This window comes from Scylla paramamosain, chromosome 26, assembly GCF_035594125.1.
Source record: "Scylla paramamosain isolate STU-SP2022 chromosome 26, ASM3559412v1, whole genome shotgun sequence".
NCBI lineage: Eukaryota > Metazoa > Arthropoda > Malacostraca > Decapoda > Portunidae > Scylla > Scylla paramamosain.
In genome coordinates, this window is record NC_087176.1 from 2,666,987 (window position 1) to 2,687,500 (window position 20,514).

The 20,514-nt window shown below is 45.2% G+C and overlaps 2 protein-coding genes across 4 annotated transcripts in view; one reads left to right on the forward strand and one right to left on the reverse strand.

Annotated features, from left to right (window-relative positions):
- Window positions 1–15,757, forward strand: part of LOC135113601 (modifier of mdg4-like) — a 43,386-nt gene extending 27,629 nt beyond the window's left edge. Inside the window, exons 1-4 of one of the 3 annotated variants that reach the window (XM_064028910.1) lie at window positions 7,601–7,756; window positions 9,394–10,171; window positions 10,285–10,390; window positions 11,549–15,757. In XM_064028910.1, coding sequence (XP_063884980.1) covers window positions 9,419–10,171; window positions 10,285–10,390; window positions 11,549–12,357 — 1,668 coding nt within the window. In that variant the 5' untranslated portion in view covers window positions 7,601–7,756; window positions 9,394–9,418 and the 3' untranslated portion in view covers window positions 12,358–15,757. Of the gene's footprint in view, window positions 1–7,600; window positions 7,757–8,207; window positions 8,562–9,393; window positions 10,172–10,284; window positions 10,391–11,548 lie in introns of those variants that run through there. The other 2 variants (XM_064028911.1, XM_064028912.1) reach the window with 2 other exon arrangements.
- A 959-nt stretch (window positions 15,758–16,716) lies between these two features.
- LOC135113603 (uncharacterized) lies at window positions 16,717–19,857 on the reverse strand. Its single transcript, XM_064028916.1, has 2 exons — window positions 18,920–19,857; window positions 16,717–18,282 (listed from the first exon to the last, which is right to left on the reverse strand). Exons 1-2 carry the CDS (start codon window positions 18,992–18,994, stop codon window positions 17,413–17,415), a joined length of 945 nt encoding a protein of 314 aa, XP_063884986.1. The 5' UTR covers window positions 18,995–19,857; the 3' UTR covers window positions 16,717–17,412.
- Between the last annotated feature and the right edge of the window lie 657 nt (window positions 19,858–20,514).

Here is a 20,514-nt window from a genome sequence, read left to right on the forward strand (position 1 = left end):
GGGAATAGGAGGAGAGGGAGAGGGAGGGGGGAGGAGGAGGAGGAGGAGGAGAGGGAGGGGGAGGGAGGAGGAGGAGGAGGAGGAAGCATCAGATCGCCACTGTGATGCAATGTACCCCTATCACTCCCTCTTCCTCTCTCTCTCACTCAGTTTCCCCTCTCCCCCTTTCCTCTCGCGTGACAAGCTCCCTTTGCCCCAGATACACGATGCCGGCGAGGTGGTGGTGGTGGTGGTGATGGTGGCGGCGGTGGTGGTAGTGGTGGTAGCGCGTCCTGTGCCTGCGTGGGTAAGGGCGCGGCTGGCTAAGGCTCGCTCGTGCACGGGTAACTATGAAGGCGTGGCTGCCTGACTGACGTGATCCCTTTCCGTCCCCCGCCCCTTGGAAGGAAACTTTGCAAGAGAGAGAGAGAGAGAGAGAGAGAGAGAGAGAGAGAGAGAGAGAGAGAGAGAGAGAGAGAGAGAGAGAGATTAGATCTTTTCCAGTCTACGTATGTAAGATGTTGAAGTGTAATTATTAATTTTTTCGATGTAAATTTTGTTAGTTTTGTGTCTACCGCAGAGACAGAGAGAGAGAGAGAGAGAGAGAGAGAGAGAGAGAGAGAGAGAGAGAGAGAGAGAGAGACTAATGCCCACAGACACCCTCTTTATAAGGCTACAGGCTACAGGAAAGGAACAAAGCCAAACAGAACCATCGCACAAGCATCCCTGACGACGCGAGGATTACAAGGCATGACGCGGGATTTCAAACAGCAACAGATGCTTGTGTTCCATCCTGGGCTGCTTGTTTTCACCACTCCAGACTGACTTAAATAATAGAGAAAATTAACTCCAGTATAAGAGTATAGGAGTATTTTCTTTCCTATTCGTAATATAGATTAATGAGCACAGTATGAAAAGGAAGCAAGTGTTAATCTAAGTGTAGTATTGCTTATTGGGGTCTTACAAGTACTTGCTAGTATGGTAGTGTGGTGTCTAGGGACAGTGTGAATGCATGATGATGTGGTAATGTGCTGTTAGGTTAGGTGCACTGCGCGTATAGTGTAGGAGGAGAGTTGAGGCGTAGCGTGGCGGAGACAGGAACCTCCCAGCCGCCGCTCATTCTAAACCCTCGGCGTCCAGCGCATCATGTGATCGGCATTTTCCGGGGCAGGAGACACGGTTCCAGTGAGTGGGTCGCCGCGCAGTACGTGTGGAGCAGAGGGCGGCGAGCCAGTCGGGGCCTCCCTTGCTGCACCTGGGCCGGGCTGTTGTCGTGGTTGGCGGCCGAAGCGACGGGACAGTGAGGCGTGACGGGGACAGTCACTGGGTTGCCTGCCGCCCGGGGCCTCTCCGTCACACCTCCGTGATGCCACACTCCTCAGCCGCCGCGCCGCGAATCCAGATTAACTCAAACCCCGAGCCGTGAGCGCCAGGGCGGCGTTCCCGGTGTTCCTCGGCGCGGCGTAGCGTGAGAGGAGAGAGAGGAGGGTGGCATTGTGGAAAGGAAATGAGGGGGGCGAGGGAGGGAGGGACGAGACACCTGGTGGGCGAGTAGCGGTGATGGAGGGCATGGCGGGGCGGGTGCCAGCTGACCTTCACTCTTGGGCTCCTCCGCCACACTCCTGCCCCACAGTCCTTGCCCTCCACCACACCCCCTTGCCTCTGCCACCGCCGCCACCACCACTCCTGCCCGCCACCACCACCACCACATCCTCGTCTCCCCTTCCATCATTACTTAGACCTTGACTTAGCCTTCTCGTTCCTCCCTCACACTCACCCCGCCATCCTCACCTTTGCCTTGCTGTTCTGCACCCCGGCCTCTCCCCAACCTCTTCCAATATCTACCAACTTCTTTCAAACACTCCTAACCTCTCTCTCCAACCTCTTCCAGCCTCTCAACCTTTGCCAACCTCTCCCACCCTCCCTCAAGCACAGCCATCATTCCTAAGCAACATTCAGATACATAACAGACCCTGACAACTTGTAAATAAGACAAAGGTATGATACATCCACGTGTTCCAGGGATGAAGCCTGGCGCTGGTGGTTAGCTGAGGGAGTGCGAGGCGAGAGGAAATGTTTAGCCGCTCATTGCCGCTTGAAGACGCGTAAGGCAGACGATATTCACGGCGTTGAGTCAGTGTCTGTCGGTGATGGCAAACTGCGTGGGAGAGGGCGGAGGAGGACGAGGAGGAGGAGGAGGAGGATGTGAGGCGGTGTGTGTGTGTGTGTGTGTGTGTGTGTGGCGCGGAGCCAGGGAGGAGGCAGGCAGGCAGGTAGGGTCTTTGTGACGGGCGGGCGCTACCTGGGGTCCTGGATTGGGGGGGAGGGAGTAGTAGGTGCCGCAGCCGCCCTTCCTTCGCTGCCACGCCACCACCTACTTAGCCCTCCCTCCCTCCCTCCCGCCCCCTCCCACAAACACCTCCCCTGCCTCCCTCCTTCACTCTGTCACAAACATCTTTCTTCCTTTAGCATTCACACACATCTTTATATTTTTTCGTATTTCAGTCACTTCTAAACATCTTTCTTTGCCACAATCATATACACTCCTCCTTCCCGCTATCAGTCACTCACAAACACCTTGTTATCGCTTCCACACTCATAAACATTGCTGTAATTATCCTCCCACACACAAACGCCTCCCTTCCTCCACCCACACTCAAGCACCTACTTTCTTTCTGCCCCACACATACACAAATATATCTCTTATTTTTATACTCACAAACGTTGCTATAATATTACTCGCACACTCACAAGCACCTCTGTTATCTCTTCCACAATCACAAACAGCTAACGTATTTTTTCCCCTTTCTTAATGCCTTACAAACATTGGCGTACCCTTTCTCTCTAGTACATCCATCTCATACACCACTCTTCCCTTCCTCCCACACTCACATACAAGCGCCTTTCTTCTTTCCATATACATAAACAATGATATACCCTCCCTCTCTCTATCACATCCATCACATATACTCTTTTTCTCCCCTCCCTCCTTCCCTCCCTCCCTCTCTTATTCACTCACAAACCACACCTTCCTTCTATGCTCACAAGACAATACTTTCCCTACCTCTTTCACGCTTCTCTTTCATTCACTCACAAACTTTCTTTCTACGCGTACAAATGCTTCTTTCCTCCATGACACATGCACATACGTTTTCTCCCTTTGTCACACTCCTCACTCCCTCACACATTCACACACTCACTCACCAAGCACATATTTCTACGCTCACAAACATCTCTCTTGCATTGTTATACTTTTCCTTCATCTGTCACACTTCCCTTCCCTTCATTCACTCACCAAGCACACCTTCTTTACACGTTCACCAACACCTCCCATCTCCCTCCCACAAATCACAAACGTTCACTCAACGTCACCAGGTTGTCAACAATACCGCGTCTCCCTTGATACTTGTGTCCAATTATGTCTCGCTTGTTTTAGCTCAAGGAAACCTGATACCTGTCGAGATTACGTGGAGAGATGGATAGATACTTGCTGGTACGTATATTTCAAACTTCTAATCCATCGCACCGTTTTTCTAAGTGAGAATATATTGTAATACGTGGCTGATAATGAGTTTAAAGGACGCATATATTCATTCAGCGTCTCTAAACTGACAAAACGAAGCTGTAGTTAAACTTGTACGAAACTTTCCTCTTTGCTTACTATTTTTTTTTAACATGGAAAGCAATCGAGACAAAAAAAAAAAGATGAAACCAAGTGGCGGAAAGGATGGCGGACGGAGGATGAGGGAGAGTGAGGGAGGGTGAGGGCGGGCATTGCAGGGTGGTAATGGTGATGGTGGTGGAGACAGGATAAAGGTAACGGCTGCAGGGCGAGGTTAGCTATGGCAGGGCGAGGGAGGGAGGGGGTGGGGTGGAGAAGGGAAGGTGAATGTGGAAGAAGGGCGGTAGTGGAAACGGAGGTGGACGATGGACTGGGAATGATGGAAGTGTAAGTCTAAGTGGAAATAAAATGTTAGTGGAAGGAAATAAAGAGGAAGATTAGTTAGTGAAGGCAAAGAGGATGAAAGTGGACGTTTATGTGGATGAGTAAGTGAAATGGAGACAGGAAAGGTAGTAGTGGAATAGATTCAAATGGACTTTTAGGTGGTGGAAACAGAGATGATGCTGGTGTAAGTGGATGAAGTGTAAGATTGGTTATATAGTAATGACAGAGAGGATAGAAATGGAAGTTCATGTGGAAGAAGGGTAGTAGTAGGTGTAGATCTAAGTGGACGTTTAGGTGGAGACAGAGGGAGGATGCTAGTGGAAGCAGAGGTGATTAGGCCAGTATCCTTCCTACATAAAAAAAAAAGACGATGTAAGCAGGAGAAAGAGTAGTGGAAGTGATTTAAGTGGAAGGGTAGCAGGATTATGTGGATGGTCAGTGGATAGTAGAGATGGAATGAGGATGATGTAAACAGTAGCAAGAATAGAAGTGGAAAAAGTAAAGTGGGAGAAAAACGAGTATGTGGATGGTGGTAGTGGAGTGATGATGGTGGAAGCAGGAGTAAGATTAGTAGTGGAAGTTAAGTGGAAGAGCAGCAGGATGGGTAGTGGATGGAGGTGGTGAAGTGAAAATGGTGGCAAGAGTGGAGTATCGGTAGGTGGAAGCAGGGTAACGTGTATGGCTGCGGTGGAGGCGGGTTAAAGGGGACGGCAGGGTGGTGGTGGCGGTGGAGCGAGGGTACTGGGAGTGGTGGGAAGCAGGGGGCAAGGTACAGGGGGCAGGGGGCAGATACAGGGACGTGCTCTACCACTAGGACACAGGGAAGGAGGGGTCAGGGTGGTGGCGACTCACCCTTGTCCTCGCCGTGCCGTCACCCTGCCTCCCGTCACTCCCAAGTCTTCCCTGACCCTCCCTCACTGCACCACACCTCCCCACTCCCAGGCCCTGTCCTCCTCTCGACCATTTGGCGCTTCACAGTCTGTCCCTCTTCTACTGCCTGTTCTTTTCCTACAGTCTGTTCTTCTTCTCCCTCTACACAATTTCTTTTTTCTACAGTCTGTCTTCCTCCCTCTACAGTCTCCCATTCCTGTAATTTTCCACATATTATTTGACTTCCTCTGCCATTTTTTATTATCCATACATTCTAGTACTCTTCTTCCTCTGCAGTCTCCCATTTTCCATTCTCTCGTGATTAACTTCATATTTACTTTTTTTTTCTTATCAGTATGTTTTAGTACTTTCCCTCGCCACTGTATTCCCTCCCTTCACCCATCTAAAAAAAGTCTCCCATTTCATATACCCGTCATGTATTACCCACTGTTCTACTTCCTCTTCACCGCAGTACTCCACCCCTTCACTCCACGTCAGATCCTCCTCCTTCTCCACAATGCCCACTTCCCCATCACAACACTGCGCCTCCCTCCCCCGCTCCTCCTCCTCCCCGTCAGGTAATAGCGCCGCGGGGCTTGACCTCTCTCTAGTTTACTTTCTCTCAAGGGGAAGCAAACGGCCATACACACACACGGCACTACGAGGCGCGGCCGGGGTGACCACTCGTCCTTTCTTTCTCAATTTCACTTTGCTTGTCTCTTAGGGATCTCCCACGCAAGTGTGATGAAGGATCTTTACTGTCCCTACTGATGCTCTTTCTCCTCCAGCGTCTCTTATTTGTCGATCACATGGCGTGGCAGCGTTGTATCATTAGATTAATTTAGCCTCGGTGTGCATCAGGGAGCCGAGGAGGGCCGGGAGGAATAGGCTGGGATGAGGTGGTCCCTGGGGGCAGCAGCAGCAGCAGCAGCAGCAGCAGCAGCACACCTGTCGCCAAAGGGATGTTGGACCACCTCGCTTCCTGTCCACTGTTGCACACGCCGTCGCCCCATTGTCTTGTCTCGGCGTGACTCCAGGTTCCCATAGTCCCCTGGGTGGGGCGCCGGCACACCCCTGGATGCTTTCTTGCCTTCTTTTTCAGCGTTATTTGTACCACCTTTCCTGTGCTTCACTGTTATGGTTGTCATAGAGGTGGCTATTGTCTGGCTGGTGGAGGGTAGGCAGGTGTTTCACGCATGCCCAGTTAAATCTAGTTATAAAATTTGAGAAGAGGAGACTATGTAGCCGTGAGAGCGTAGGGAAGACATCAATTAGTGTAAGTAGTGATCCAGAACTCCCCGATCCTGGAAGAATGTCTGCGAGAGCCTCTTATTACAGCCACAGTAATAAACAGTCAATATTATAGTCTTTGTAATTTTGTGTTCATGTATGTTTTAGCTGTCTGGTGGTTTATCTATTTTTATGTTTAAGTTATATTTGAGATCAGCTGGGTGAAGTGCATAATTTTACATTGGTGATAGTGATGGGATGCGATGGAGCGGCGCCTGCCTCCCGTCCCCGCCCTTGGTGCGACGCGACAGCAGAGAGAGGCGGCGGTCCTGTGGCAGCGGCGGGAATCACATCCTGCAGCATTACCACCGCCGCAGCGGACCTCGGTGACTTTGTTCGCCCCTCATGCTGGGCTCTACCGCGCCACTTCCGTCTTACAACACATCCCTGGCATCCTGTCTCCTCTTCAGGCACGTCCTCAGCCCTGCGTGCCTACACCATGACGCCGAGGCAAAGGCGGCATCCCGGTGTTGGGTGCTGACCCCCCCCACCACCCTTCCCCAGGGACTCGGAGCCAATAAGAGGCGGGGACAGTATTGATTAATTGAGAGCCATCCTGGGAGGCCGGGCAGCCTGCTGCCCCAGCGGGCCATGTGGGGATCACAGGATATGAGACAAAGCGAAGCCCTACTCCAGCAGCCTTTGTTTCCAGATGACTATCGCTGCGCAGTAGAACATGATCCTGGCACCGTCGCCCACCTCCTCCTCTGCCAGCCTTGCAGGCATCCAGGGTGGTCTCCACTTCCTGAATTATGTTCATATGTACAGCAGCCTTAGAATGATAGCTTTGTATAGATTCATTAGGAAGGTTGAGGCCAGGAAGGTGTCACGGAGGTGCGTTGCTGCCACGTGTGTATGTCCGGCCAGGCAGGTGAGCCCAAGGGCCGCGCCTTAATCCCGCCCGTTGTCTCTACTTGGAAGCCGCCTTAGACGTCTTGAGAGTACTCGATGTTATTCACCAGCCTGTTAACTCTCTGAGCAATGCCTATTTTTTGTGCATGAAATAACTGAGCCATGTGTTTATGATCTATTCTTATACAATGACTAATGCAGTGCAAAAGGCAGCGTCTGTTATGCCTGTTGACTGGAAGCAACGAAAATCGCGATTCTGAGCAAAAAACTGATGGCGCCTAGTTGAAGGCCACCAGGGATAAATTTCAAGTTCTTGATAATGACACTGTAATAAGAATCTCACCCCCAGCTCATCGTGTTTTAGCGATTACTAACCAAACAAGAGCACCTCTAAAGACATCTGGCAGCGAGAGAGTGTAGCCCAGGTGCGGGCTAGTATCCCTCTCATGCCCGCAGGCCACGACGCGTCCCCCTGCGCCTCGGGAAGCCATACGCTCTCCTTAATCTTCGATCACCCGCACCGTTTTCGTTCACATCAGTGTAGGATAGATGCCACTTTTAGCCAGTTGAGAGAGATATAGGCACTACTTCTCTATTATTCTGAGTTGTTTGTCAATAGTACTTCAAAAAAGTGAAGAAATTACCATATTATATAGTAGAGGAAGGGCGTGGTGTGGCCTGGAGTGTTTGAAGTGCGGGCGGTGCGGGGTGGTGGTGTACGCGGGCAGCGCCACAGTGCCATGCGTTGCCATGCGTCGCTGCGTGCCACCCGCCGCCACTCACTCGCCGACCGTCACTTCTCCTGCACACACCGCGCTGGTCAGTTCTCGGACAAAAGCTCGTTTAAGTCTAGTTTTTAAGTGTTATTGGTCTTGTCTCGTGTTGCCGTGGATATATGGAGTATTTTGCTGTACTGGTGGGTGTTGTTGGCGGCGTGTAAACATTGGCGTGGACATTACTGGGACCACTATTGTTTGTGCACACCGGGGCTGTTAGCGTCCCAGGTAATTGTGTTGTGAGATAGACAGATAGGTGAGATGATGCCCCAATTTGCAGCACCGAGGAACACAGTCTGCCACCACACCCTCTCCTGCGCCAGGTCGATGGCAGTGAACAGCTACGAGTGTTACAAAGAGAAGGAGGAGCTGGCAGAGACCCAGTTCGAGTGACTCCATCCAGCCGTTCCAGGTGGTGTTGCCAGAAGCACTGGAAAGATGGAATTAACACTTTAACACTGTTTTTGCCCGCCCTGGATCTGGAGACATGATATTGGTGAACTGCAGACGTTGTGTCGATTGTTTGGTGATCACGTACGTGGAAGTGTGGTGGTGTTTCGTTTATAAAAGAGTCCATGGTGTTGGCAGTGGTGGGTGCCGTGAGGGCCAGGTGTTGGGTGGCGGTGTGGCGGCGTGACTCAGGCTGGGCACACACTCCTCCCCCTGGCTGTCTTTTGTTAGCACTCAGGGTGTGTTGTGCCTGCCCGCTGCACCACACCAACCCTCTCCAGTGGTGCTGCCCTGTAAGGAGTGTGTGCTGCAGTGCGTGGTAGTTGCAGTGCCAGCTATTGCCACTTAGCTTGGTGCAACCTGTTGATCGTTTAGCTTTGCATACCGGATACTTTGCTGTACGTGGTGATGACGCTTGGTACTTCTGTTGTGCTGGTTACGTCACCTCAGTGTGTAGAACATGTACTACAATATATATATATATATATATATATATATATATATATATATATATATATATATATATATATATATATATATATATATATATATATATATATATGAACGGTGGGGGGGGCGATGGAAAATAACGCCAATAATGATGGTGGCAATAACGTATCAGAAGTGACTGGTGTGATTCGCAAGTGCAGCCACAGGGATGTAGTACGTGGGCATTAATTTCAGAAGCGTGTGAAACTTTTTTTTTTTATGATTTATTATCATTACTATTATTATTTTTATTATTATTATTATTATTGTTATTATTATTATTATTATTATTATTATTATTATTATTATTATTATTATTATATTTTTAGTTTCCCAACAAAGTGACTTATTTATATTTGTTTGCAGTTGAAAATAGGACAAGTTTTAATGATAAAAAGATAATAATAAGAATAAATAACCATGTTAGTTTGACAGTTTGGAAAAGAAAGTATATCCATATTAGGTTTTGAATTTGATGTAATTATTTAAATATTTGTTAGTGTGTACATGAATTGATAGATGCATGATTCATACAGTTATTTGAAGGAAACATCATAAAATATACCAGTTTTCCAGTCTCAACTTTTAATTAAGAGATCTCAATGCACTGTATAGTATTGCATAAAGTCATGTGTACATATTTGTATATCATATGTACATATAAGTAGAAGGATGTCCTGTAACTTTTGTCAAATTAGACACAGTCCTAAAATAATCTAAGTAATTTATATGTTCTTACAGATTATGTGGTGAGGGTTGAGAAAACATGGATCCTGAGCAACAGTTCTGTTTGCGCTGGAACAACTACCAGTCAACACTCCAGCATGTCTTCCACAAGCTCTGGGTGGCAGGAACGTTTGTGGATGTCAGTCTGGTGGTGGAGGGCCGACGGCTGGACTGCCACAAGGTTGTGCTGTCAGCATGTTCCTCCTACTTTGAGCACATCCTTCGCGACCACAGCAGCCACCCACACCCTCTGATCCTGCTGCATGACCTCCCCTACTCGGCTGTGGAGGCCCTGGTCACATTCATGTACCGGGGTGAGGTCAATGTGAGTCAAGAACAGTTGGCTGCACTCCTGAAGGTGGCAGAGACTCTGAGAGTTAAGGGACTGGCAGACTCTGGTGCCATTAGTAGTTTCACCAAACGACAGCTGCTAGAACGCTGCATCCCCCTCCTGGAGCATGCACCATGCATCCCCCCACCACCCAGCCCAGCAGTGAACAGCCTGGGAGCGGTGACAGTCCCAACCACTTCCATCGTCCAGCCCAGGATGACCCCAACAACAAGAGTTAATTTAGGTAAAACTGGTTCAAGTGTGCTCAAGAACCTGTGCAATGGAGGTGTTAAGAGAGTGGAGTCATTCGGCCCAAGCACAAGCCCTGGTCCCAAGAAGAAGAGGCCCCGTTCAGAGGAGATGATCCCTGCTATGACCCCTACCACTTCTCTCCCCTTGAGTGAAGTGCCACCAAGTGAAGCATCTCAACCCTCACCAGAATCTTCCACAACACCTACTGAAGTAAGGAATTGCTGCATAATTTTTAACTGAATTACCTTGCATGACTAATAACATTTTCAATATGTTAATAATTCTTGTGACTCAACTAAACAATGTGTTTATTTCTTCCTCAGACATTCAAGCAAGAAGCCGCAGATGAGACAGATGGAGAACTCCAGATAGATGAATCTGCTGGCCAGTCCCCTGTTGAGACCCCGGAGTGTGATGCCAACTCTATAGGTAAGCGGTGAATCTTCTTTGTCCAGCTTATTCTTGTTGACCTTTAATGTTGACTCTGCTTGCACAAAAAATATGTTTCTATTATGTGTCTTCTTGCTTTTTCCCTTTCAAGGTAATACAATATTTTCTCTTTTATTATGGATGATGTCACCTCAGAGAACCATTATATCATGCTGCCTCCTTACTTGTCACATACACCAGGAAGTATATTGACCCTTGCTCTGTTGCAGTTCATTATTAATGGATCAATAATTCTCGTGGATTTGTAACCTCTTGAAAGTTGAAGACAATCAGTTTGCCTTCATAAAATTTTTTGTCAGAAGAAATATTAAAGTTTTTTGCTATGTCATGCATTTGGTGCTCATCTCTTGCCTCCTTGGCCTTTGAACATGTGGTAAGTTGTTCACTCACAAATTTAGAACAATAGGATCATGCCAGTTCATCATTTACTAATCAGTTGAAATGGTGCATGAACATCTGACTTTATTGAGTTTATTCACCATGGGTGAAGTTCATGTCTTGATACAGAATTTCTAAAGTAATTGAATGCAGAAACTTGAATCAGCCACCCAACACAGTCCATTGCTATCTTGTTTCTGTGACTGACATGCAGTTGACATCAAATTTTATTGCTTTGGTCATAAAGGTTTATCAAGATCTGCTTATTTGAATGCTTACATAATAATCAAGTATGCATGTAGTAGTTAATAATATCATGCATCAAATGATATTCATTAGAACTTTGGGAGCATTGCACTACACAGACTACAAGCATGTTAGTCTCATCACCAGAAAGCAGAACTGTTTTGTTATTTTACTGTCGTTCTTGCATCTTAAAGTTAAGTAAGTTGAGGTTACATTTTGTTCTGCACATGTAATTTCTTAATACTACATTAATGTTTGTCAGTGTTATTCACAGTTTCTACTCTTGTGGAAAAAAGTACTTTGTAGAGTTGATGTCATGACAGCAGAGAAGACTTGATCATTCCAGTAGCTAGAATATTGTTTTCAGGAGGCATCACTGACATATCAATACTAGGATAATCTGAATCCAAGCAAATGGAATGTTACTGCCTGTGTTACCATATAATTAGTTGCAATTTTCTGTATGTTGTCTTCTCACCCTTGACAAATGTTGATTCTACCATATTCCAACAGGACCTGATGCAGAGACAGAGGCAGAAGATGAAGAGTCTCACCAGAGTATTCCACAGGAGGTCAGTTCTGTTCAGAAGCAGGATGTTCCTCCACTCCATCTCAGTGAGGGCACCACCACCCTTCCCAAAGATGGCCTGGAGCATTCTCAGCCATTCACCCACCTACACCAAGGACCTCTGGATGGTCTGCAGGGCAAGGAACGGACTGGCAGCATCGGTGGTAAGTCTTGTGAGAGGACCTACACTCACTTGGACTTAGAGGAAGGTATTGAGGCTGTTCTCCTCGGGCACCTTACTCCAGCCAAAGCCATTGCACAATACAGAATTCCCCGCAGAACCTTCTTCCGTCGGCTGTCAGCCGTTAGGAAGAGCAGAGGAATACCTTCTGCTAAGGAAAATGCTGCTGATCATTTCCTCACAGCTACAGCCACAGTTGGTGACACAGCCTCCCAACTCATGCTTCCTGTCTCAGACTCGGACTCCTATGCTTCCTCCCTCAAGATCAAGTCTGACCGGCCTGTGTTGATAGCTCCCAAGGAAGCTAAAAACAAGGGCAAGAAGGGGGATGGAGTCATGGCTCCAAATAATAGTTACTTTTCCTTGCTCAACTTGGCTGCAACTAATAACTATGATGCTTACCTTAACTACCTAAAGCTTGTGGCACAACAGGGTGACAATGGCAATCACGAGGAGATCCTTGAGGCACTGAGGAAGGGTCAAGTCAAGGAGGGCAAGCCAGCCGTGGATGACAACAGAAATGTGTCAGAGGCAGCCCTTGCCCTCGTGTCTCACAACGTGTCGGCTGAATAGTGTCTACTTGCCATCCAGTCGATTCCTTCTTTCCTCAGTGAAGTGGTGGAACACTACTTCTGCCTTGGGCTTCCTATAGAGCCTGGTGCCAATTGCAACTAACCATTCCATACAACATTCCATTAATTTTAAGGCTTCTTATTGTATATACATTTATTTAATTGGATGGGCGCATATATGATATTCTTCAGCCAAAGCATATCCTGGATTTTTTTTTCTCTTTTTTTTCTCTATTGTACATTATTTATTGTATTTTTCCTATGAAGCTATGGATATAGGTATGTTTTCAGTATTATCCAGTTTTCATGATTAAGAAGAAAGTAATGTTACATGATGTCCTTTTTTGATGTTCTCTTGTGAGTTGTTCTTTTAGAAGGCTTGAATATTTTAGGAAATGATTATTTCAACTTTTCCTCAAGCTGTTTAGAAATTCTTCTTAAGCATGTTGAACTCATGGTATTTGAATTTGGTATTATGTGGCAGGTAGTCTAATAAGGAATCTACTGCTCTTTCTAGACCAGCTAAACATGGGGTAACCACACCTTGGTATACTTGGGGTAACCGCCCAACACTGAAGTCTCAAAAACTGTGATAACATTTGGTACTTTATACTAATCATACTCAACTTGCACATTTGGCCTTCTCAAGTTGCTCTCTAGGATAAGTACATAGCTCCAGTGAGTCATGTGGAGGGCAAAGCAGTTTCTGTCTGCCACATGGATCTGTCTGTGCCTTGTAGATATTGGATACTTAGGTCAGATATTGTAGGTAGGGTTTTGCTTTTTCTTTCTTCAGATGGTGGTGGTCTTCCAGATAGGTTTTGTACTTAATGTAAGGCAGCTCTGTGAAACGTTGCCGTGGAGTATCTTCATGTTTTATTTATTTAACCTTTTTGTTTTTTTGTTGTCCAGTGCCTGGTGACAAACATTTCTTCAGGCTAACTCGCAGGATTAGGTTCTTTCCCGTCCTTGAATAACTTACTTGCTGATGAGTGGAATGTGGTGGTGAGAGGAAACAGGAGGAAGCAAAAAACACTTTATTCTCTGATGTTTTGCCTGTTGCCTCTTTTTCAGCTGAAGCACTGGAGAATACTTTCCTCTCTCACATTCCATTCACTTGCCATCTTACATTAATAATTAATCTCAAATGCTTTGTTGTACTCTTGTGTTTGTAAGCATTTTTATGTAGATTTACTTGATTTGCAGTCATCAGACGGAACAATTCATTAAGGTCATGCCGTAATTTCTCTCACCTAAGCAGCAGCATTGACTACCTGTTCTATATGATCAGCTCTACAGGGCTGTGTTTAATTGCAAAACTTTTTTTTCATAATCTTCCCAATGCAGTTAAAATAGAACCAGTTGTCTTTTGGTTCATGTAATATGAGTAATGCATTTTTACAGCATTTTTTAGTATTTTATTGTGGACTTTAAGGAAGTGTTTTAAAATTTTTTTCTTGAGGTTTCATGTTTAATAGTAAAGAATATAATGATATTCCATAGCCTTACTTTTGATGAAAGGGGTGCTTTGCTGTTGTGTGACTCCACAGTGACAGCCACAGGACTGAGCATCAAGCAGAACTGCCTTACAGAATCTTTCTTTCCTGGTTGTGGGATACACTTGTACCTGTAGTTGCTCAGCTGTCTTAGAATTAGGCATAAAGTAGTTAAGCTGTTAGGAATTTGCAGGCATTGTTGGTCAGTATTTCCCCCCTCCCATCGTCAACTGGCTTACTATTAACCGACAGTTGGGTTAGCTGGTGCCTCAATGACTGTAAATTACTGTACTTGAGTAATTTACTTTCTTGACCACTTCAAGGATATCTTTGAGCCATGTGCTGCTCTTGTTCCTATAGTGAATATTTTACTGTATCACAAGTGTCATTGTTCATATACTTGAGTAACAGGTACAACCCTGCCATGGTAACCAGTACTCAGTGTGATGGTGACAGGCACTGGGGAGGGAAGCCGGCATGTGTGAGCCGGTCAGTTCCTCAACCAAGACACTGTAATGATGCAACTTGACATGGCTGTGATGAATGCATTCAAAATGCTCCATATTTCATATTTTATCTCAAATTCTAGAACACATAACTTTTTTTTATAGTCAACTGTAGCTGAAGGCCATTGCCTTGAAATATGCAAACCTTTACACGTCACAAGCTAACTTCTGCATGGAATTTCTCCTACATTGTATTTTAGATATAAACTGATCATGTGCTTCCAGTTTCTCATGCAGTGTGGGAATCTGTGCTGCTGTGGGTGTAAGTGTGCTGGACAGTGCTGGTCACTGTGGCCTTGGCCACCACATGACCAGAGTGGTGTGTGGCACGTCCCATTGTGAATGTTTCTGTCTACCCCCCATCCCTGATCCCCCAATCATTGTGTGTAATCCCTTCATGTGAGTGTTGAACCCTCCACCAGACAGTGAGCTGTGTGCTGGTGGCTGTAGGATTCCTGGTGGAGAGTTCATTCTTGGTGGCAATTATCTCTTGCTCATGTGTGGATTGAGTCTGTGGGTAATGAAGGCAGCTAGGTTATCTGAGGAAGTGCAAATAACCTTTCAGTGTTTTGTATTGAAACAGTGGCATTAATAAGTTAAGGTAAAGGTTAGCGATCTCATTATTTACATTTATGCCTAAGAATACTACATGTTAGTGGCATCTGTCCTTTGCTTAGCATTATCTTGGTACCTGCAATAGCTGGCAGCCCTAAACTGTTTGTATTTTTTTTCTCTGGGCTTTCAGTTATACTTGCTAAAGCAGATTTGACTTTGTTTGTATGTTATGAAGACAGGGCATTGAGTGCATGTTCTTGTATTCCAGTTGTCCTAGTTATTGCTGGGATGTCATCTCATGAGAGTGTACTTACACAGCCTGTATGCATGCAAGCATCAGTATACTATGGCATGAAAGTAGCAATACTGTATTATAATTGCCTTTTGGTGTAAAATTATCTGATATGTACTTAAGATCTGATAAGAATCTGTGATAAAAGGTAGCTTCTCTGTGCTTGAATACATTCCATTTTTTGCCTTTTGGTAAAACTGTACTATTCCATTCCATTCCACTCCCTGTGATAAAACATTTGCCTTGTATTAACATATCTGCTGATATTCCTAAAACATAAGAACAGTCCCAAGCAAATTAAGCAGAAAATATAACATTAATTACTATATAAATATATAGAACTTAAGTGACCTTAACATTTACTGTAACATTTATATGGAAATTTAAGTGCTTTTGTATGTGGACAGATTCCTTTACTATAAAGCTGGCGGAGGTGAGCCAGACATTACTTTGTGAGACCCGGGAACCAATCCTTCTGGTCTGGGGCGGTTAGAAGTCTTGTATTTTTCTACAAGTTTCTGAAGATTTTTCAATAAAAGATTTTCTAGGAAATGTGTTTTGCTAAACAGTAAACCCTGAAGTGTTTCATCTGATGTGGTCTAGTAGGTTTCATTCTCTTACCTCTGTTTTCTATTAAAGTATGCTGGCCTGGAAGTCTGCTCAACCCTGTCCATTTTTCCTTGGCAAGTGGTGATGGGGATTTAAAGGTGCAGCAAAAGGAAATGACTTTCAAACAGAATGTTTGATGAATGGAATCGACTCAATAATCAGTCATTCCAAGTCATTAGGGAGGTTTAAAAGAAAAGATAGACAGATTTATGGATGAGGATAATAGTGGAGATTGGCAGGTATGTACAGTACATTTTATGCAGGGACTACCTACCACATGTAGGCCTGATGGATTCTTGCAGCTTTCCTCGTTTCTATATTTCTTATGTTATAATGTTCTTACTGAGAAAATAAGACCAAACCTTGTACAATACTCTTGGCAAAGTCTCTCATATTTCCATAGGTGTGAATGACATCTTATAATTTTTTTATTTTTTTTTTTCAGGATGAGCCTTTCCCATTTTCCTTTTACTCAAAGTCTGTAGCACCAGTGCAGATGTAAAGTTGTACTTGATGAATATCTCTTAACAAAACTTTTCCCTAAATATCTGACATTAGAAAGTTACTGCAGCAAGGTGGAGTCACATATAGACATTACTATAAAACCAGTAAGAATTAGAATTAAAAAATTATTATTATTATTATTATTATTATTATTATTATTATTATTATTATTATTATTATTATTATTATATTTTACTGATAATTTTAGTATTACTGCTACTATTTTATTTATTTACTATTTATTTTTCAGGGAGTTTTTTCTCACTCCTAGCACTCAGTTTTTCCAGCACCTGGTAGTGTGGTGATGTTCTGAATTATGAGATCCTTTTTTTCTTTTGATAAACACCATGACATATAATCACTTGGCTTCTAATGACAGTAAGACACTTGCACCTCACTTAGGTAACTAGACGATTTTATTGAACGAAAATATAAATACAGGGCACTGAGAGATTTTAATTATTCTTCACGTCTTTGGCAGTTTATGGTTGATGTATATGCTTATAAGATACCTAAGTTACCCTTCACCTCTTGTGTTTTCTTATACTCCACACTTTGCTCCACAACAGTTGAGACATTAGCAATCAAAATGACTTTAGGCTCTCAAAATATATATCGCGTATGCACCCCCCCCCAAAAAAAAAAAAAAAAAAAACTTTGGAAACAGGCTTCGTTGTAATAAGGAAATACTTAGGCTCGGTAAATAGATTTCTGACTATATCACTGCATGAAGCAGCACACAAGAAAGAGGCTTCTCCTTTCCTCGCCTCCACGAGTACACATACTCGTACATATATGTATCTCTCTCTCTCTCTCTCTCTCTCTCTCTCTCTCTCTCTCTCTCTCTCTCCTGGTAAAACAGTGTGGCATCAAGTAGTGGTGCATCGTCACCCAGAGACAATAGAGAGCTTTGAAAGGATATTAGACACATTTATGGATAAAAATGTGTAGGCATGAATAGAATATTACTTTTACAGGAACTGCCATGTGTAGGTCTACTGGTTTCTTGCATTTTCCCTCCTGGTTTTGGGTTTTTAGGTAAGCTCCATCCACGTGACGTATTTTGTCCAGTGTTTCGATGTCCTGAAGCTTCGTTACTTGGAAGGAAACCTGAATCCGTCGAGGTGCGTGGGACGATGCGTGGCAGTGGCCAGAGGCAGGGAGGGAGACTGCTCAGGCTGGGAAGTGTGGGACAGGGGGAGTGGAGGCCTGTTGAACTCCGTGGCCTGCAGACCGCCTGACCTGGACACATCATTCCCTAGGCTGGCACGGTTAGTAAGGCTTGTAGGGTTGCGTGCGTCCAGTATTTCACCGAACCTGCCCTGAGTGTTGGTGGGCAAGGAAAGGAGCCTGTGCAAGGGATGTGGGTGGTGAGGATGGTGAGGGAGACGTGGCCTGTGACTGAAGGTCCCCGTGAGCTGGATGCGGGTGTTAGGCGTGTGCGGCGAGTGGCGGTGCGCCCCCGGCTCATCGGAAAGCAGGCTGGCCAGGCGCAGCAGGGGTGCCAAGTCGTGCCTGGCCGGAGCCTGAGCCAGGAGTGGGTGCAGCCCAAGAGCACCCTGTAAAATGCCCATCTGGCCTCCTCCCAGCTGACTGGAGGCTCCCAGCCTGCCCAGCCTGTTCACGGCGGGTAGCATCCCCAGCAGGCCTGGGTTAGCCAGCAGCTGTGTGCCACTCAGCCCCGTCCCAAGAGGCGAGAAGGGCGCCCCCAGCAGCCCTTGATTCCCTAAAGTGTGCAGGGGCGAGGCCAAAGCCTGGGCACCTAGATTGTTCTGCAGAGATGAAAATGGCAAACCTTGCGACTGGAGACCAAGACCGGGGATGTTAAGAGACTGAAGCTGGCTCGGAAAAACGTGCGAGTTTTGCTTCTGAAGGAGCTGTGCCCACAGCGGCTGATGTGACGGCGACTCCACAGCTGCAAGACCTTGACGGGGCTCCAGCTGCACGCTCACGTCGCCTCTTGTCTGGAAACATGACTTTCTTGTACTGTATGTTATTTTGCATGCTAAGGTTGTTGCTACAGGCACAGACAAGTGATAAATTCAGACCTTTAATATTTACAGTATGTGTGTGTGTGTGTGTGTGTGTGTGTGTGTGTGTGTGTGTGTGCAGGGACGCTCATACAATATGGCATCTATGTAGAGTAACTGAGCCTCTTTCTCCCATCTGCTATCGGTCTACCTAAAGAAAACGTTTAAATATCGCAATGGACTTACATGCAGCCCGTGGGATTCCCCTCCCTTCCCATAAATCCATGAGTCACGGCAGGTGCCATTCTGCGTATTTCTGCTTGAAAACTTTTCAGTCTTATATAATTACCTCTGATTACATATAAATTTCTCTTATAATCCAGCTTAAGCTTTCACTGTGTCTTAGGAGTAATCCAAGCTCTGGTTAATCCATTGAACATTGTGTATGATTTGTTTTCCGTTCCACATTTCATAATCACAGGCAGTAGATGAAGACACGCATTGGCTGATTTTCAAAAGTGATATGTCTCTCCAAACTGTACTCTTGGTAAATATACATTAGATATATTTTAAACCTGAAAACCAGCCATATCACTCAACTGAAATCATGGTTGCATATAATTTTCCTCACCTGATAACCGCTCGCCCCGCATCCCATAGCAGCAAACATGGTCGCCACCACACCAAGGACACAACGCGCTGCCATGTTAGCGAAGAGGCGCCCTAGGGAGGAATGCGTGGCGGCGACTCCTGCAGAGGGGTGTTGTTACTTCAGCCAGCACTTTCACGACGCCCAGCAACCGTGCAGCAGGCATCCGGCGGGGCAAGGCAGGCCATTGTAAAATAGGAAGTCCCGCCCTTTCGAAGCTTTGTTTACATTCACTTTTCACACTTTTCACGGCTGGCATAGCTTCCTTCACCTATTTTTTTTTATTTTATCATTAATTAGCGTGTTTTATATGCTTGCATGGAAGGACATGATGCTGTTACTATACTACTACCGCATTTCCTACTACTATATTATTGTGCTAACACTATTACTACTACTTTAATTACTCTTACTATTAAAAAAAAAAAAATCCCACTTCCCCAACCCCTTTAAAAAATTGAGTACGCTTCTACTACTACTACTACTACTATTATCACTGCCATTCTTTAGACTCCCTGCCATAGAAGTAAGAATAAACCGCTTACACTGGTAGTTTCTTATGGCACTGTACTCTCATGTAGGCTATGCGTGTAAGGGAAAGTGGTCCTCCATGGCTATCTTCTGGTGGCATCTTTGTTTCTCGAATGTTGTGTGTGTTGGTCATTGTTGTAACATGGATGGCTGGCGGGCTTCCTGTCCTGCCTCTGTTCTTCATCTTGAGACAGATTACCCAAGAGAAGACACGAAAACTTCAGTGGTAGTCATTATTCTTACAAGTGTTGGCGCATCTATCAGGTTTTCTGTGTTCTGTGTGCTTCTTGTTAATTGTGATTACTCAAGTGAAGAAGGAAAATACGGGATAATATTTATGATGTGGTGAAGCAAGGGTTTGATAGAAATTTTATTTATTTATTTGTATTTATTCATTTATAGTTTTTATAAATGAAATAAATAAAAACAGAACACACACACACACACACACACACACACATACACACACACACACACTTATTACCCATCCGAGTTTCCGACTATGATTCTACTCGTAAAAACTTCTGTGCCGCACCCCCTACAACACTCAAAGGAGGATCTATTTAAAGTTACACGGGTTATTAAGGGTGCTTTTATGGTTCTAGTGACACATTAATTTAATAAGATTTCTACATTACTAACGGAAAACAGTCTTGAGAACCCAGCTGATCATTTCTGTGACTCTTGAAAGCAGTCGTGGTGAGATCAAAACGCTTTTTTTGATACAGCCTCAAGTGCTATAATTTTTTTTTTTTTTTTATACAACAACAGGATTCTAAAGCGTTTCGGTGCATTATCTCCTCAAATTTTATAATAGCGTCCGGTGCAAGTGTTCGGATCGAGGCTTCAAGGGTATTTAAATGATTCTGGTCATAATTTAACAAATATTTTGCGTTATTAATGAGAAAGCACCAATGACATCCGAGTAATATGTGTGACTTTTGAAAATAAATCCTTGAGAGAGAGAGAGAGAGAGAGAGAGAGAGAGAGAGAGAGAGAGAGAGAGAGAATACGGATCTTGCTTCCTTTGGCAATACAAGTCATGC